Source organism: Sceloporus undulatus, chromosome 6 (assembly GCF_019175285.1).
Source record: "Sceloporus undulatus isolate JIND9_A2432 ecotype Alabama chromosome 6, SceUnd_v1.1, whole genome shotgun sequence".
In the NCBI taxonomy this organism is placed as follows: Eukaryota; Metazoa; Chordata; class Lepidosauria; order Squamata; family Phrynosomatidae; genus Sceloporus; species Sceloporus undulatus.
In genome coordinates this window covers 56,046,481-56,064,751 of record NC_056527.1, presented here as the reverse complement: position 1 = coordinate 56,064,751, position 18,271 = coordinate 56,046,481, and the positions used below count along the sequence as shown (strand labels likewise).

Sequence of the window (18,271 nt, the reverse complement as noted above, 5' to 3'; positions counted from 1 at the left end):
TAAACTGCCATACAGATGTTAAAGATTAGGAGCCTCTTGGAAAAACAACATCAGCCCGGCAACTCTAATTCTGCACTAACATACCTGAATACTAAGATCAAACTTAGACTTAATAAGAGTTAATGACACGGAGAAGCCTGCCTGTTTCAATTTCTCCTACACTCACTGTTTATTTTTAATTCTCAAATGCTTTCTATTACAAATATGAACAAATCTAATTTTAGTAACCTACAATAAAAAAATGAATTGAAACAAAATTCTCACTCATGGCTTATTTCATTAGTGGGATTCTACTGAGGATGAGTAATGGGTAGCGTTTATAGAAGCAAGAATTAAAACCTGATGGGTTTTAACTTCTTTGAACCCTATGAATTTCTATAGGGTAGCAAATATGTATGAGAACTGGTGGAGATAGAGGATCCAGAGAATGTCACTTCCATAGCATCACAACTGACTGAAAGAGAGGACAACAGGTATGAGATGAAAATAGTGGTTTCTTTTTAATAAGTCCCATGGTTCAGTGGAAGTCAGAAAATGAGATACAAAGAGCAAAATATAATAATACAATGAATTTTGTAAATGCATACACTTTAATTGCATAGAACAGGCCAATGAGCAGCCTGACACTGGTCATGAAAATACAGTATTTCCCCACAGGCTAGGTTCCAGTTCATTATTTATTAAAGCCTTTGAACTAAGGCACCTTTCTGCCTACAGAACCGCTGCATTTCTTAGTTAAGACATACCATTAGTCTAAAACATAAAAACAGGCTAATTGGTTAAACTTAACAGCACAAGTGCATTTTCTGTCTCCAAATCAACCTCTGAGGTTCCACCTGTGCAAATACAATACATAGATAACGTGAAGCTTTTCAAGGCTGGCTGTTCAGTTGGCTTCAATGGAGCTACTCACAGTAGGCAGCAAGAAACCTAGTAATGTAAACACTGGTTTCCAGATAAAGAAGCTGTTTAATCTGAAGTTTCCTTTTAGGCTCTATCCCTAGAAAGCTCTTTAATAAAAGCACAACAATGTCAAAACCTGTTTGGGGAAGACGTTAGACACTTTGGTTAATAGCACATGATTCTTGTTGGTGTTCTGTACAATTTAATCTCAGTCTGCTACATAAAGCTTTACAACATGGTCTGAGAATGAATAAGGCACTTTTATTTAACACAGGTGGGAATGTTTCTTTAAAAACAGTCCACAGGGATCTTTATTTCATATTTTATCTTTAATCTATTCCTCCATTTCCCTGCCTTTCAATGCAGTATCAAAACAAGCGGGCAAAGGGGAACACAGTTGAAATCCACAGGAAGATTGATCACTAAGGAGGATACCATGGATTCAGTTCTTTCCCTAACTTCACTGACCCTGCATCACCACATATGGAGGCAGAAGCAAGGAGAAATTCCCCAAAATTGGGCACTCCCTCTGGTTTGAGAGAAAAACTTCCACATACACACCACCATTTTGGGATCTGAGCGGATTGGAAAGAACCAGAGCCTTCCCCCTCCTTTCCTATATGGGCAATGTCATAACCAATCTCTGTCCATTGATGGCCAATTGCCATTTGGTTTTAAAGGCCCATTTGCTCCTTGCCAACGTATCAATAGATACTGTTATATAATCCTTTTACAATACTTTTGAATAAATAAGGTGCGTAGCTGTCCTGATTTAACAACAACAACAACAAATTTACAACCACATATATTCCTAAGCAAGCACACAACACACATGTAGGTCAATTTCCAAAGGCAGTTTTCAACGTAAGAAAACCAGTAACAATTTCCCTTATGTATGAAAAAGTAAAGAGTGTAAGAGTAATTTACTCTCATGTTGCATTTTCTGAAGCTTTATGAGCAGTATTTCCTAATAAAGCATCACATAGCTGCTTGATTTATTCCCTCCTTTCAGGGCTATTTAGGCCAATGAAATTAAAGCTCTAATAGATACCAGTGTCAGCAGGTGTTCTATTGAAGTCTGTGGGGAACCTCTTAGTAGAAATAAATTATTGAGCTGAGGGTAAATTTTCCCTTTAGACAATCAGCATATAGGAGCCAAGATCACATTTAGTTGCAGGTTATACTTACATCCCCGATCCATTTGACTCTTTAGTAGTCAAACACAGGCATGAACACATTTCCTGTGAACTAATCTCAAAGTTGCTTCTTTTATACAAATCCAAAGAGCTACATTCATAACCTCCCTATGTAAAGCCAGAAGTAGAATTGACCATTCTGCCCTCTGAACAGGGATATTACAAGAATAATTTCAGTACATACATCAGATCTATTCAGCTGATGTTTTTGCATTAACAAAGTCCTCTCTGAACTCAATTCCATACAATAAATAGCACAGGATGATCATTGTCTTCGACATTTTCAGTAATACACCTTCAGCTTCTTGAATTAGGCACTTACATAATATTTTTTGTCGAAGCTCAAGTGCTTGGATAGTTACAATTTAAATGATTACGTTTCATTGATTTCCATTTATTGAACTACCTTTTCTCCCTTCACCTAGTTTTTCCCAGTATTCCTTCTTGATTTAGAATCAATTAAGTGTTTAATCTTAAAGTTAGCAGGTTGCAACTTGGAGACCATCCATTTACCTTTCTGCTACCTGAAACAAGCAAAATATATGAAAAGTATTCTCCTCTGCTTACCAATCCCTTCTACAGTTGGGGGACGAGTACCAGCTCAAATAGAACAGCACACACTTTTTATGCCAAAGAGTCCTAGCTCCCATCTCTATTAACTCCAGTTTTAAAAAGATCAGGCAACAGGTGATGAGAAAGACCACTGCCAGAGATTTCAGAAAGCCGCTACTAGTCAGTAGACAATACTGGGCTAAGCAAGCCAATGGACTCAGTCAAAATAAAACAGCTTATGAGAAATAAGAATCCCGATCATTACTAGAGGCAGGAGAAGGAGGGCAAGATACAAAAATAAATATAAAATAAGAGATGAATGGGCAATAACAATCCCCTGGTCCATGCTCTGAACAGGGGGCTTAGAAGAAAACACATGAACTCCAAACTACTATGGAACAACCCTGATTTCACTTCAAGCCAGCAACATTCCCCCAACCACCATAAAAGTATAAATGCTACAAAGGCCTCCTAGCCCCTCAAAGTGAAAACATTGGGAAGTTTTTCAGCTCCCAATCTGAGATACAGAAACCAGTGTCCAGGTTTCAAAGTAAATATATCTCAATTTCACAAGTAAAGCTTTAAGTGACAACAGTAACTTAGGATACAGAGAACTACTTTAGAGGGATTTCATAAAGCAAATCCATCTTCTCAGTAACAATTCCTACTGTTTCAGAAGTGCTTTGTCATGTAAATCTGTTGGGGCATGAGGAAAGTCATGTATGGATCATAGCCATACTGAGGTCACTCATCCAAGATAGAGAGTCCTCCACCCCTATATTTTCTGTATTTTCACAAGAGGTGGCAGTTGAGGTGCTTAAGGCGCTTGTTGATGCTATCCCTACTGATGAGCACCAGAAGGGAAGAATATGTCCCCTCAATAGAATATAAAAAAGCACCCATGATTAAGGCGGGAGGAGAACCCATTCTTCCCTTTCATATATGTTCCTAACTGTATATATTTAAAACATGCAGTCGTGCTCTTAGATAAGATCCTCAGTGGTCTGCATTCTACACTGTTGATCAAGTTCTCAGCCAACTTTCCATAGTTCACTGACCACTCATGAGGACCTGAAATATTCCCAACATTTTCCACCCATGACAGTATTATTAAACATACAACACATGTGAACTGGTCTCTTGGATAACCTTTTAGTCCTTACCTAATAGCCATGGCTGCACGCAAACATGCACATTTTGAAAACATGGTGTAGTCTAGGCCTTACATTTCAGGTGATGGCCATTGATTACAACCACATTGTCCCACAGCCAAGCCATTCAGGATTACACCAAAAGGACATTGATCTTTACTTATTTGTAAAATTCACTGAAATAAATTGAGATCATAGGCAAATGGTCTACTGGATGATTCAAAAACATTCCTAGATCCAGTCAAATGTAGCTTTTGTCTATCGCTATCAGAAATATATATTTTAACCGTCCCGTATTTACAAGCTTATCTTAGTTAAGTGCTGGTTTTGCTAAGTGACCACTGCACCTTGCAAGAGAACCATCATTTGTAACAAAAACAATCAGTTATAGCACATTAATATTCCCTGAGCAGCCACTTGAAGAAAAAAAGAATATTTCTGAATATGTTTGAGCAGAAATAAGCACAAGATTTCATTGGTTTCCCAGAGTCACATGGATGGATTTAAGGTGTTTTTTTTTTGTCCTTGGTTTGGGTTTCTTCATCACATGGACCCTCAAAGAAAGGGTTTGATCCCCTCCAAGGCTAGGTTAGGAAGGTTCAGTCTCCCCCGAAATCATTCGGATCACTAGGCCTCCATTGTAGTTGAGCGCCCATGAAGAACTGCCAACCTGATGTTGATAGCCATCTTTGCATTCACAGAATGGGGGGGGGGTCTTATATATTTTCCTCTTTCACTGATATATTAATTTTATGCTTAAAACAATTTAATAAGATTTCATTTATTATTTTGTCATGGTCTTCATGTTTGACCACTCTTGGTAGTTTTTGAGAACATACTGCCCAGCTGAATGGACTAATGAATTAAACTAAGCTTGGTAGTATGCCTCCCAAACAGTATTTGTATTGCATATTTTTAAAAGTTTTGCTAAGTTTTTACAAAACTGTTATTGTTTCCATAGGAACTTTATGGGATTTTGGTTAAACTGTCATCAGCAGTAGAACATTTGGAATGTAGTTGCTTTGCATTCATTTAGTGAGGCCCTCAGCAAGCCTCGAGGCTTTCATGCAACATGATCCTTTAAAGCTAAGCCTCAAGTGCACAAATTTCAACAGGATACTGATATTGGTACAGGCACTTTATGTTATTCACTAAGACATTTCCACAACCACCTCTTGATCAGAAAGCTGCTCAAAGGCTTCCTGAGCCACCATCTCAGATGGAGCAACTGTTGCTGTACCAGCTGGTGGAGACTTCTGGCAACTCAGGTCTGAAAAAGGATTGAACCATCGCAGTGAAAGATCACTCCCGAAAGCCAGCTTCAACCCTTCCCAGCCGCTGACTTTTTCCCAAGTTGGCTCCTGTTTTTTTAGCCGTTCTATGCCCTGCAGGAGACAAAACAGTTTACATTTATTCATTGTAGGCAGACACTGCAGCACTTGGAATTCAGTTTTTAAAACGGCACAAACATTTAAGGTTTTTATTTTTAAATCATGGATATAAAGCCTCTCCGAGAAATAAAAAAACAAGTGTCCAGAATAAATCCCTCTCATAACTTTAAAAAAGGGGGGGGGCAGTTTATTGTAGGTTGATTAGAAAAGTACAAATGAGTGTTCATCTCACATTGGTTCACGAATAAAACATCTTTTTGTGCATATCTCTAGGGAAGATTACAGGTAACAAGAGTTGCCAGGTTATCTCCCCAGGTACAGAATTCTGAACCACACCTGTGGATTTTGGGTACAAAATACAGCTTGTGTTACAAACCTAATGGACATAAATGTTTTTACAAAAGATTTAAACATTTTTTTAAAAAATACTTTAAACAAACCTATTGATATGAACACACTGTATGATTAATTGATATAGAATTGAATTTGTTGTAATTTTGCTTTATGGTTGTTGTTTTTTAAAGGAAGAAAGCTCTGACTATAGAAGTGGATCAAAATCTAAATTCTATTTAAAAGAGGATGAGAGTATCTCCTCTAAGGCCCCTGAAGTAAACGAAATATTTGGGAAGTCCATATACCAGTTTAAGTCACAAGAAAAGTTTAGGAACAAAACCTTTTTGTTTAAGCAGGCTTTTAATATGTAACTGCACCAGGTAGGCTTTTTTATTGGGGAGGGGAGTTTTTATTTATTTATTTATTATCTAAACTTTTGTATGTTTTAAAATAATTTTATGTTGTTTTCATTATGATCATTTTAATTGTTTTAAAAATTGCATGGGTAGATTTTGATTTCCTTCTGTGAGCCACTTTGGTTTCCGAATTTACATGGGATTCAATTAATTGCTCTAACAGTAGCATAATAAAAGTGACATGAGACTTCTTTCTGTTACAGAGACTTCTTTCTATTGCTCACATCACAACTACCAGTCAAAGCAACTTCTCAAATCTGAGAAAATGTGTTTTGTTCATATATGCTAGGATTCGATACATCAAGAAGGTGCTCTCTAGAAGTAGCATTGGGCTGATAAACACTGTGCACTATATTTAGCAAAGACTTCAGGATTATTCACACAATATTTTTTGTACAGTGTCAACTCTTCCAGGATAATTTTGGCATTACTATTTTTGAGACTGTCTGGAAACCAAGTTTTAGGTGAACATCTTAGGAGGTTGGATGTGTTTAGCTTGGATAAGGTAAGACAGAGATGATAGGATAGCCATCTTGAAATATTTGAAAGGATGTCACAGTGGTTCCAAATTCTGGTCCTCCATATATTTTGGATTTCAACTTCCATTAGTCCAAGCTGATATGGCCAGTACTCAGGAATTAAGGGAGCAGAAATCTCAAATGTTGGGAGAACCAGTTTGAGAAACATTCCTTCAGAAGATGGAGCCAGCATGTTTTTGCTAATCCAGATTTTCCCAAAGTTAAAAAGTGATGCAATTTTGCAGCTTTTTGTACAGGTTAATATCCAGCTAATGCCAAAGTCACACAACGTCATCTGAAAACAATCCTACTCTTGCAGGATATTCACGGTTTTAAACTCCGTTTATCCATGGGATTTGGGTGCTTCACTCCCATGTGATAAACTTCTAAGAGACAAAGTATTGAACTCAATATAGAAGAGATTCCACCTAAATATTAAAACCTTCCTGACAGTAAGAGCTGTTCAGCAATGAAATACATTCCCATTAAAGGTTTGCAGGACTTTAAATAGAGTTTGGATATCCAGCACTAAGGATGCTTTAGCAGGGGATTCCTGCACGGCAAGGGGTTAGTCTACAAGGCTCATGTGATCCCTTCAAATCTATAATCCTATGACTGTTAGACCACAACTCATTAAATCTTGAGAACTACTACTGGTAGTAGTATCCCCCCCCAAAAAAAAAGATTAAATCTCTATGATAAAAAAGATACATATTTTATCTGTGATCCCCTCTAGACGTTGTATCTGAAGATGTCGTAAAATCATAAATGTTGGAAGAGACTTCAAGGGCCATCCAGTCCAACCTCCTGCCATGCAGGAATACACAATCAAAGCACTCCCACTAAATAACAACCCAGCCTGTTTAAAAATCACCAAAGGAGCCTCCACCACACTCCAATGCTGTTCCACTGTTCAACAGCTCTTACCACTAGAAAGTTCCTTCTAATGTTTAGGTGGAATATCTGTTCTGTAGTTTGAATCGAGGACACATTTTTAGCAGAGATCAAGTGAGGGAAAGAATGCTAGTGCTAAAACATGATCCTAGGCCTCATTCCCACTTTGCTGCTGAACCGATTCTTGGATTCAGTTCAGAAACTGGTTTAGCGGCGAGTGTGGTTCTCACTACCTTTGCACTGGAACAAGGCTGGTGCCGGAGACTGTGGGAAGGGATGGCTGGCCAGCCAGCCGGAGAGGCAAGTCCACACAGCAGAGAAGGCCAGGCTGCATGACAGACCACATGGCGGAGAATAAAGACAGAGGAGGCAGGCAAGGCCAGGAGGACGGAGGAGGTAGGCCTGGGGGATGGAGGAAGAAGGCCAGGCTGGGAGGATGGAGGTAAGCTGGGAAGAAGGCTGGGGATGGAGAGGCTGGGGATGCTGGGGAGCTGGGCAGTTTCAAATCCGCCTAGTTCCCACTTGGGCTGAATCAATTTATTCCAAAAGGAGCAGAAAAAAACAGTGTCTTTTTGACGCAGGTTAAATGGGTGAAAAGCATGGCAATTCAGATTAAGTGGGAACCATGCTCATTTAAACCGGATCGTATTGAATCACGAACCGGTTTAAACCGTAGTAGGAATGAGACCCTAAAGCTTAAGTGGTGTAATATTGCTAAAGCACTTGAGCATTTTAACTGTCCCTCCTAAATAATATTGAAAGCTCAATACAAATCAATGAAAATAAATTTTTGAAATGTTGCATGTCAACAATGAGAAGAGGAAGGACACAAGGGAGAGACTGGATTCAATTTCTGAATCAGCAGAGGCAATCCAAACAAAAACAACTGGAACCTCTCAGGACTTCCAGAGATTTCCCCACATGGACATGCCCCAGAAGAGCTCTAGGTGTGAGTGACTGTCAACGTCTCTCTCTCTCTCTCTCTCTCTGCAATGCTCAAAATTTGGAAATTGAAGGGAAATTTCACTTAGGGGCAGAATTCTTCAGGGAAGAGAAATCTTGAGGTTTGCACATCTGGTTTTCTGCTGTTCTAGAGACTAGCACCCAGAGCTGACATGAAGGGCCTAGGTCTGGTGTGTAGCCATGGAGAGGGCAAAATGGCCAAGATCTATTAAGCAGATATGATTAGGATTGTATGAACCAATGCTATGGTTGTCAGTAGATGAAGCGCTGGTTCTGCAAAATGAGAGATTTGCTGAGCTGTTCCCAACTTCTCCCAGGAACTCTTACATGTAGTGATGGACAATCAAAATCACAATATTATACTTTGAAAAGGAGAAATGTCTCACCATACTTGTAAACTATTAGTACTGTGTATGAAATTGTAATCGTACACAAATACATGCATTCACAGGGATGCATGTGAATGCAATGAAAGCTGTAATAGAAGCTGTTCTTCTGAAGACACAATCTTGGTTTGGAAATCTCCATTGTACTATGCATAATATTATTATCTGTCCTCATTTATCTAGCTCATTAAAAGCAAAAGACAATCATGGCATTTTTTTAAAGACACTTACAGGAATATTTTAATGCACTTGGAAAGAAAAGGAAGTGCTTAGATTAATACAGAATCATTTCTTTAACACAAATTTAATAACTGCTGTTCATGAATATGTACATTTACTACCCTCCAATATAAATATATTTACATGGTGATTTATATTTTAAAAAAACCCAAAACCAATAGCACAGTAAAAATATGGATAATAGCAGCATAATAAACCAAATACACACATTGAAACAATCTTATTTGGTGTTTAAAAGCCTGGAGGAATAAAAAGGTCTTCACCAAGTTCCAAAAATACATCACTTTGGGCAGCAGGCAAGCCTCCCTGGGGACAGAATTTCAGAGCTATGTGCTTATAAATATTTGAACATTGTTCACCACCTCCCAGTCAATCTAGGACTGCCTTGCAGAATGCATCAGAAAGGCACTTGGATCAATGACTTAACACAGGACTATATAAACTCATTTTCAAATTCTCACTGCAGTATAGTTTTATCTCACTAAGGCTTGTTTTCAATTATTTTCCAACTCTTTCTTCAGAGTTTTGGATTTCTTGTAAACATAATACTTGGAAATTTGAATGTGTGTACAGCTGGAAATAATGGAATACGGCAATGCTTTAGTAAAGGCAACAAAGTCATCGTGTTACAGATCATTCTGTGGTTAAAACCATGAAATGCTTTGAAAATTATTTTATTCAGAACAGAAATATGGTCTTGAAAAATAGTTTTTAGCCATTTTCTGGATCTAACAAACATAAACATTAAAAATAAACCAATGAAAAGAGGATGAACAAATATGAGGATTTCTGTAAAATGGTTTGGGCTAAGTTTAAATGAGCTGAGTGCATCTTACTTCTAACTGTAAGATCAGACTGAAGCAGGAAACATTCATTTCCCACAAATGTTTTACAAAAGAAAAAATGTGATAGGCAAAGGCACCGTACCTCCGAGAAATGACTTATACTCCTACTTAAGTGAATTTGGTGAACTACTTGAGACAACCAGTTCCCATTTGCAATGGCTAAATAATGACTATGCTCCAGGGTTTGTTTACGATGTCCTACAATGCAGGCAGCTGCCTTTCTCTCTCTTTTTTCTTCCAACACACCAGGGAAAGAATCCAAGGTTTGTGTGGTTTGTTTCTGAGATTTTCTGAGACAGAAACAAACCAGAGAAGGGTAGCTGCCTATATTTTCAGGAGACAAATAAACCATGTCATGGTTCTTTAGTTGCTTCCACTTAGCAATCAGTAAGCAGTAGCATGCTTCTTATATGCAAAAGGCAGGATTTTCACAGACCCCTGGCTTGCTGTCTTGTACAAATTTGCTCAGCATAATCGCTGTGCTTACTCCTATAGTAATACAGATGCATTAATGGAAAATTGTGAAAGCAGGAAAACAGATTTTGTTACAGAAATGTCTCCTTACTTACTGAACAGTCAATTATACCAAATTTAAAAGTGTAGCTGATATACCATTGATTTTAATGGGTTTTTTGTAATTTAAAACCCAGGTTCTAGTTAATCAACCTTTCTTTTATCATCCTGACTGCTTAAAGAATTTTAATAAGTGACCCTCACCACAAAAAAACTGCACAGAAACAGTATTCAGAAAAGGTTTATTGCATTTGTTTCCCATACGGAAGCATTGACAGAATTGAAAAGATGCATCATTCACATTATTTCAAAACAATACAGATCCATCAGCCTCCTCCACTGCCTTCCGCTCCATGGCTTTGATTCAGTCTAAAGAATAAATTCAGGAATATAGCTTATTTGCAGTTCTACCATTTTAGATTTGTTTTTTTTTAAATGCAGTTAATCTGATCGCTCTCCCATCAGTAGTTTTAAGATCCAAAATCTATAATAAGATCCCTGCTCATATACAAAAGTGTTACAGACTCAGTCAGTTTGGTGTAATCTGTTCTACCTGCTTTTGTTTAAAACAGAACGTCCTCTACACATCTCTCCAGTGCTGACTACATACACAATTTGCCATTCACATAATCATGACAGAAGGCATGCACAATCCTTTAACACATGATATTTCCCCAATGTAAAATATATGTATAAATATAAAAAAGAGAATAAACTATCAGAGATATAAAAATGTGGTAATGTGTAAAAAAAAAGGGGGAGTGAGGGAGGGAGGGAGAGAGAGAGGACAATGCTGACACATTTACACAAATCACTCTGTCCTTAGGTTTCACCTGGATTTGGCAAGCCTCTTCTATACTTGAAGACTGTTCCATAAGTATCCTTTAATATTTAACTTTCTATTCTACACATTTGAATCAACATTCCCTCCTTCTCAAATTATAAGGCATTACAATTCACACATACTCACAAAAACTTAAACTTCCATCACTTAAACTAGGAAGGCAGTATTTCCTGCTAATCAGACACAGTAGTAGGTTGGGGGCCAGATGTGCAAGAAATCTTTTCTGTGTATTTCTGAAGTATAATAATGTAACGTTGTCGATGTGTTTTAAATGTTAAATGCAAAGCAATTGTGTTTTTAACTGGCCTTCTTGCAGGGTCACACTTTTGTCTTCCATCCTTCAGGTCTTAGGAAGTGAGACTTGAACTTGTTGGGTGGGGTGGGAGGTGGGGAGTTAGATACAAACAGCATAATGAGAAATCTACTATGAACTAAATGCATCATCTGCCACCGAGGAGTCCATAGGAGTTTATGTAAGAAGACGGCACTGTTGGCACAGACTGTCATTCAGATGTCAATCATGATGTAAAAAGTACACAGTCAATACAGGTGGGTGGGCACAGAGGAACAAGGATCCCTGTTCACATTAGTTAAGTCAGAGAAAGCAGACAGAAACCAAAAGAGACCAAGTAAAGTTAACAAGTTTTTTAAAAAAGAAAAGAAAAAGCTTCAGCCACCAGAAACAGAATTACCAAAAGTTTTCAGAATACAGGGCTGGTTTGTTTTCTGTTTGTTTTTTGCCTTTTCTCTGCAAGATTCAGCCATTTTAATAGGCATTTAAAAAAAGGATTTTGCCTTTTCACTTCAAACATTCATGTATAATAACTGCAGTGCTGTAAATGTGGTTTTGTTTTAGTGGAAATGCTGTTCATGAATTCTTAGACCACATACTGATATGGGTCTGCTTTTCCTTGGTCTGGAGTAGCAAATGGGCTAAGCCAAACTATAGAGAAAGGATGGCCAAATACTGCTTTCATGTTCATCCATTTTGTTTTTTTAGCCCATCTTCTCTCTTCTTTTTTCAACTGTTCTATTCCCTGAAAACAGAAATATGACATTTTCAGTCAGGAACTTATTTTTGTAGTTCTGATTTCGGGGAAAGGGATCCCTTAACTACTCTTTTATGGTTGGAAATATTTCCTAAACATTTCCCTTTTAATACTTTTTCAAAAATATAAAGAATGGGGGGAGACAAATCTGTGGCAATTTATGAAGAGATTATCATACACCTGTTGTGCAAAATTTAGGAAATTCCACAGGACTCTTAATCCAAAACACATACATACATACGCATACATGCTGTACTTAATATGGCAGAACTACATTTTTATTAAACTGGCTGATATGAAATCCCTGAACATTATCCCATGCTCCAGCAATTTTCAGTGTCTCCATGAGCAAGTTAAAGACATGTCCTGGTATCAATAAGCCTTGCTTTTGAAGTTCCACTGAAACTTCTGACTAACAAAAGCACAGCCTGTAACAGGGGGAAAGAGTTGAAGGATTAAGCAGAAGCACATTGAGGTGTGAGAAAGGAATAATATTAGTAAAGGGGAGAAGGAGAGTAAACACAGGGCTCTCAGATATTAGCTTTTAGTTTGCTGACCACTTTATAATTATTTGCATTCAAAAGGATGACTGTTTCTTAAAAAAAAAAAACAACTGGCAAATATTCAGTTATTTTCTGTACAACTGACATTTTTAAGACCAACTTTCCATAACATTTTTAAACAGAGATCACACTTTTCACCTCTGGGTATCAAAAGAGAAACTAAGTGCAATAACACTAAGAAATTGGTCAAAGAACCATAGGAGCCACAAGGAACAGAAATGCCGGGCCAAAAATGGCTGTATAGCAGAGAAGACACACTGATGCTACCCACCCTACAAATAGGGATCTTGAAAGCAGAAAAATAAATCAAGAAGGTAGCCAAAAATTTGGTAGTGATGGAAATTTCTGGTTATCCAGGGCACAAGTGCACATGCAAGTGACAACACAGAAAATGTTTCCAAATTATTATTATTATTATTATTATTATTATTATTATTATTATTATTAACCTTTATTTATGAAGTGCTGTAAATTTACACAGCGCTGTACATACAATCTTTTAGTTAGACGATTAAGACAACAAAAGTATTACTTAGTATAATTAGGGAACCAATAAGAGCCAGAACAAGAAATAAATTTGCTTAGTCCACTAAACTTCCCACTCCTGAAATTTGGAAGTGTGGCAGCTGCAAGAAGATGTTGCCTGTGCCTCCTGTCTTAAAGGGGTGGGATGGGTGGCAACACAGCAGGAAATTTGGTGCCACAGCAACTGTAATGGCAAGAATATGCCAGCAATGGGTTGGGAGGACAATGCATCCTCCTCCACTGGAAATTGCCAAAGCTTCAACAGAGCTTTCCATGTGCTAGCACATAATAACTATCATGAAGCATATCTATACATCAAATAGAGCACACAAGACAAACAGAATATATAATCTCTAATTAACAATTTGTAAGCCACTCTGATAGCCTTTTGGCTGAAGAGCGGTGTATAAATAATAATAACAATTATTGTTGTTGTTATTATTATACAGCTAAAAAAATGATCCTTCAATTTGATACTGAACAGCAGCTACATATGGGAGCGAAATGTAGATATTCCTTAACCAGGAACACTGATCATCATGCTCTCAAATTTAATATGTGTGTGTAAAATGGCTAAAACAACAAATACAGTCAAATGTAGTTTCAGACGAAGCAATTTAGTCAAAAGGGGCATTTGGTATAAAAAGCAGGTGTAAAACACAGTAAGCACAAGTCTGGAAATTTGGTTGAAACCACTGCAAAATGACACTCCAATAATAATGTAAACTACAAATAAGAATGTGTATGAAACATAAATGATGCTATTGTGGTTAAATGGAGTCAAGGAACCTTATAAAGCAAGGAAGCAGAAATCTTGCCCAACAGGAGAAAAACTGAGCTGGGGGGAAAGTATTAACATTCACAAAATGTACAAATTACTAAGGTAAAGAAGTACTCTGAGGAGGAAATTACTGAAGGCATAAACAAAGTGAAAATATTTGCCAGGGATGCAGTTTGGCCTTTGAATGATAAAAGTACCAAAGGAATTCTGAAGGAGGACAGGCAGACTGCAGTGAGGCTAAATGAATCAATTTCATCTGCCTTCAATGCGGAAAACATTGGAAGAATACCAACATCTGACCCATTGTTCTCAGATGCAAGTAATGTTTTCTGACCTAAAAATGTAACAACTGGAAGGCACTGATGTGGAAATGTACATTGCTCATCTTTTAAATAAAAATATTTTATTTATAAAAATTAGGAATGAATGCACGCTCACTTATTATGAAGGATTCAGGATGATATCTGATTTGTATATGGTATGTTATGTGTATTTTTTAAATCAATAAAATTTACTAAAAAGAAAGAAAGAAAGAAAGAAAGAAAGAAAGAAAGAAAGAAATGGGTGTCACTATACATGTTGATTTATGGGGGAGAAGGGCTGCCTCTAGGCCTAACAGCACACATTGGTTCACTGCAGGCACAAACTTCAAGCCATTTCTTTTGCCTGGACAAGAGGAGATTAGAAGCTTATGATCCCATGGCAGCAACTACTGTTTGCTGCCTTATTTGAACTTTAGAAACTTTGGTTTACAGAGAGCAAAATATCAGATGAGAAGCACTCATCTGCTGGGTCCATACTCTGCTTTGCTGCAAATAAAGGCCTGGTACAGACTGGCGCTTTGAGCTGGCCTGGGGCTGAAAGTAGGACTCAGGAGAGCAGAGCGTCTGCACACTCTCGAACCCTACCATACGCCACAGGTGTCATCTTGGTGCACTGCCATTTGCACAGCATGCACAGTGATTATGTGCCTCATGCGCCACATCCAAATGGCGCTCTAGGGCGCTAATGGTGCCTTGGCAGTGATACAGAAATGAGCCATGTTTCGCAGCTCCTTTTACCCAGCACATTATTGCTGTACTGTTTGGTTGGCACGGCTACAATCCAGGGAAGAAAGAGGCAGCCTCTGTCCGCCTCTTTCTCCCAATCTGTATAGGCCCAAAGTTTCTAATATAGTCCTTGCATACAGAGAAAGAGACCAAGCATGAACACAAGGCAATTAATGCTTGTGACAATTTATCATTATATCTGAATGGAAGCTTCTGCTTGAGAATTTCAAACCACTTCTAACGAAATTCTTCAAATAAATTTAGAAGAGATGATTTTAAATGGCTTTAAAAGTGTAGGGGGAAAAGTAGGAACAGATTATGTTCACACAAAGCAAAGGTAGGAACTATACAGCCCTCCTGATGGTGTTGGAGCACTCTCACTTTTGGCTGTGTTGGTAAGGATGTTGGGCGTTGCAATCCCTGAAGGGATGCACAATTTCTACTCCTGACACAGGCAAGCAGTAGAGTCTAGATCCTTGGTAATCCTTTAATGCTGTAATCCCACTTCGATCTTTGGAAGAGGCGGGACATATAAATAAAAATTACTGTTGTTATTATTATTGTTAGATCCTTGCTAGGTCTCATAATATTAACTTGTTCATAACTTACTCTAGTCAGAACTGATAGTGATGTTAACCAGGTTTGAAGAAAACACCTAATTATTCAGGATCGTGAAACTCAAAGCAAACTGGTGAATTACTGAGGAATTTTTCCAAACTTAGTGAATGAACAACAAAACAGCACATGGGATTCAATGTATGTGCAAAGAGATACTGGAAGCAAAAAGTCTAACATCATATAGGTATACTATTCTGATGAAGCCTTAATTATTTGTGACTACTCAGGAAAGCAGGCTGAAGTTGTGGCTCTCTAAAATGTCAATTCAGGGGCAAACCAGACTGGCCAAAAGGAGCGGCCAAAGGCCGCTCCAGCCACAATCGAGAGGAGATCGTGGTGACTGCATGGTCCACTCTCAAAGCAGGCCGTTGCCATCATCCCAAATGGGATGGTGACAGAAGCAGCTTTTCAACACTCCTTTTTGTGCCAGCTTTTTCCAGCTCGGCATGCTCTCTGTGCAGCTTCTGGTCAATTTATTTGGTCTGTCTGTTTCGGGCCTCAGTCTAAAGTAAAAACACAAATACACTGAGTACTTGGAAATCATTAGAACGAACAAGATAAACTTTGAGTGTCATAATGCCTTTATATGAAGCTGTCAACAAAGTAATTGCAATGATCATGTATACTTCCAATTTACATATCCCATCTAGCACTGGAAGAAACACGAAACAAGAACCACCAACATGATCAAAGGAGTGGTGCACCTTTCCTACAAGAAGTTCTAATGTACTCAAGGCTTTTAAGTTCATAAAAAGAGATGAAAGAAAATGAGCACACAATGTCATAGAGAAGTTTACACAATTTGCTTTATAACACCTCTCTACAGAAGGTCACTCATATGAGTACTTATATTCAAATTGCTAGTTTTAATGGTTGAAGCCCTAAATACCTTGGGACCTGGATAACTTTATGAACTACTTTCTGCTGCATAGATACACCAAGATACTAAGGTCTTCCTTGAGGTGGTTTTCCATGATCCCTTGTTCAAGTGAGTTGACTTGCCATGGAGAACAGGGCCTTCTTGGTAATGGCACCCTAAACTTTGGAATTCCTTTGCCAGGAAACCTTTCTTTCTACTGAACTCTTTGGAACCAGGTGAAGATCTTTGTCTCTGCCCAGGTTAGGAGATTCTAAAAACTGTGGTCAAAAATCTCACAAGGGCACCCTCCTGTGTGAATATATGCAGTGTTAGGTACATATACTGCTATAAAGCAATAATGACTATTAGCAAACAATTTACTCTTGAAACACAGTAGCTTCTCTGAAATTCCAAGCCTTTGTTGCTTCTTTCAGGTTCTCCCAGGATGGACTAAACTTCTACCTTTTGCCACTCTACTCAAAAAGGGAATGGTTCCTTTTTAAATACGAGTTAAGGTACACTGACCCGTGGGTAAGTCGACCTAGGTTTTTTACAACTATTTTTGACTAAAATTTCTAGACTTATACATGAGTAAATACTGTAGTTGTAAACCAGGATGCTGGAACGATATCAGCTATGGATATTCCAGACTTTAGTGTGCAAGAGTCTCTACACCAGAAGTAAAGGACCAATGCAAGGAAATTCCAGTTGACAATTAATATAATATTCTTTACAGGTACCATACTTTCATTTTCACATATGTCCCTACCTACCTCTGGAATATGTCTGTTGTTTTTGATGGTTACCTCACATTGATTTTTTTACTTACTAGGACAAGAAAAGAAAAACAAACAAAAAAAATGTTTCTAACAAAAGGAACAACAACAAAAGAAGTAGACTGGAAGTACTCACCGTTTCATCAGTGCAGATGGAGTGCACCTGTGTTCCAAACATAACAGATGTAAAAATGAGAAAGAGGAGAGCCTCAAAACACAGGAGAATAAGTAGGATCACAGTAGTCGGTGGAGAGAAAGAACTACACTCTGTGAAAACAGAACATGACAAAGCACTGAATGCTTTAGACTGGGGTAAGCAAAATATAGTTTGTGGGTTACATATGGTCCCTGTACTCTACTTTTGCAGTTCCTGAAGCTTCCACTCAGTTCCTCCACTGTCAAATTAAAAAAAAAAAATCAGCACAATTTTTAGGCCTTTCCCAAACAAAAACTGAGTGGATAGCCCACAAAATGTGCAAAAATATCTCCAGCCCAAACAGAAAGCCCCCATAGTCTGTTCCCAAAGTATCTATATTCATTGTGGTTCACAAAATGGCAATGGGGAGTGATGCAACATCATTTCCAGTCACCATTTTGTGAAGGCTCTAGATAAAAGACAGAAGTATTTGGGAAAACTGTTGGAGTGTACAACATGCAGAAGAGATTCTGGAGGGACTTGCTCGCTACTTAATACCAAACTATGAAATGTGACAAATGTTTTTGGTTGTTTTTTTCTTTTGCTTGGACTTTTACTGATGAACTTTAACATGTGACTGTATCCAATCTGTTATATTGCTCAACTATTTAGTTTTATTATGTTCTTCTTAATGAATTTGCAAATTACAATATATATATTTTTAAAAAAACGTCCTACCTCTCTACATGGTGAGGGGGTCAGCTCTGCTA

General features: G+C 37.9%; 1 protein-coding gene across 2 annotated transcripts in view; it reads right to left on the bottom strand.

Annotated features, from left to right (window-relative positions):
• Positions 1-476: 476 nt before the first annotated feature.
• The window catches only part of ZDHHC3 (zinc finger DHHC-type palmitoyltransferase 3), a 41,188-nt gene continuing 23,393 nt past the window's right edge, over positions 477-18,271 (bottom strand). Inside the window, exons 6-7 of one of the 2 annotated variants that reach the window (XM_042471612.1) lie at positions 17,502-17,632; positions 477-5,187 (exon numbers count right to left, since the gene is read on the bottom strand). In XM_042471612.1, the coding sequence (XP_042327546.1) occupies positions 4,954-5,187; positions 17,502-17,632 (365 nt within the window). In that variant the 3' untranslated portion in view covers positions 477-4,953. Of the gene's footprint in view, positions 5,188-10,526; positions 12,183-17,501; positions 17,633-18,271 lie in introns of those variants that run through there. The other variant, XM_042471613.1, reaches the window with a different exon arrangement.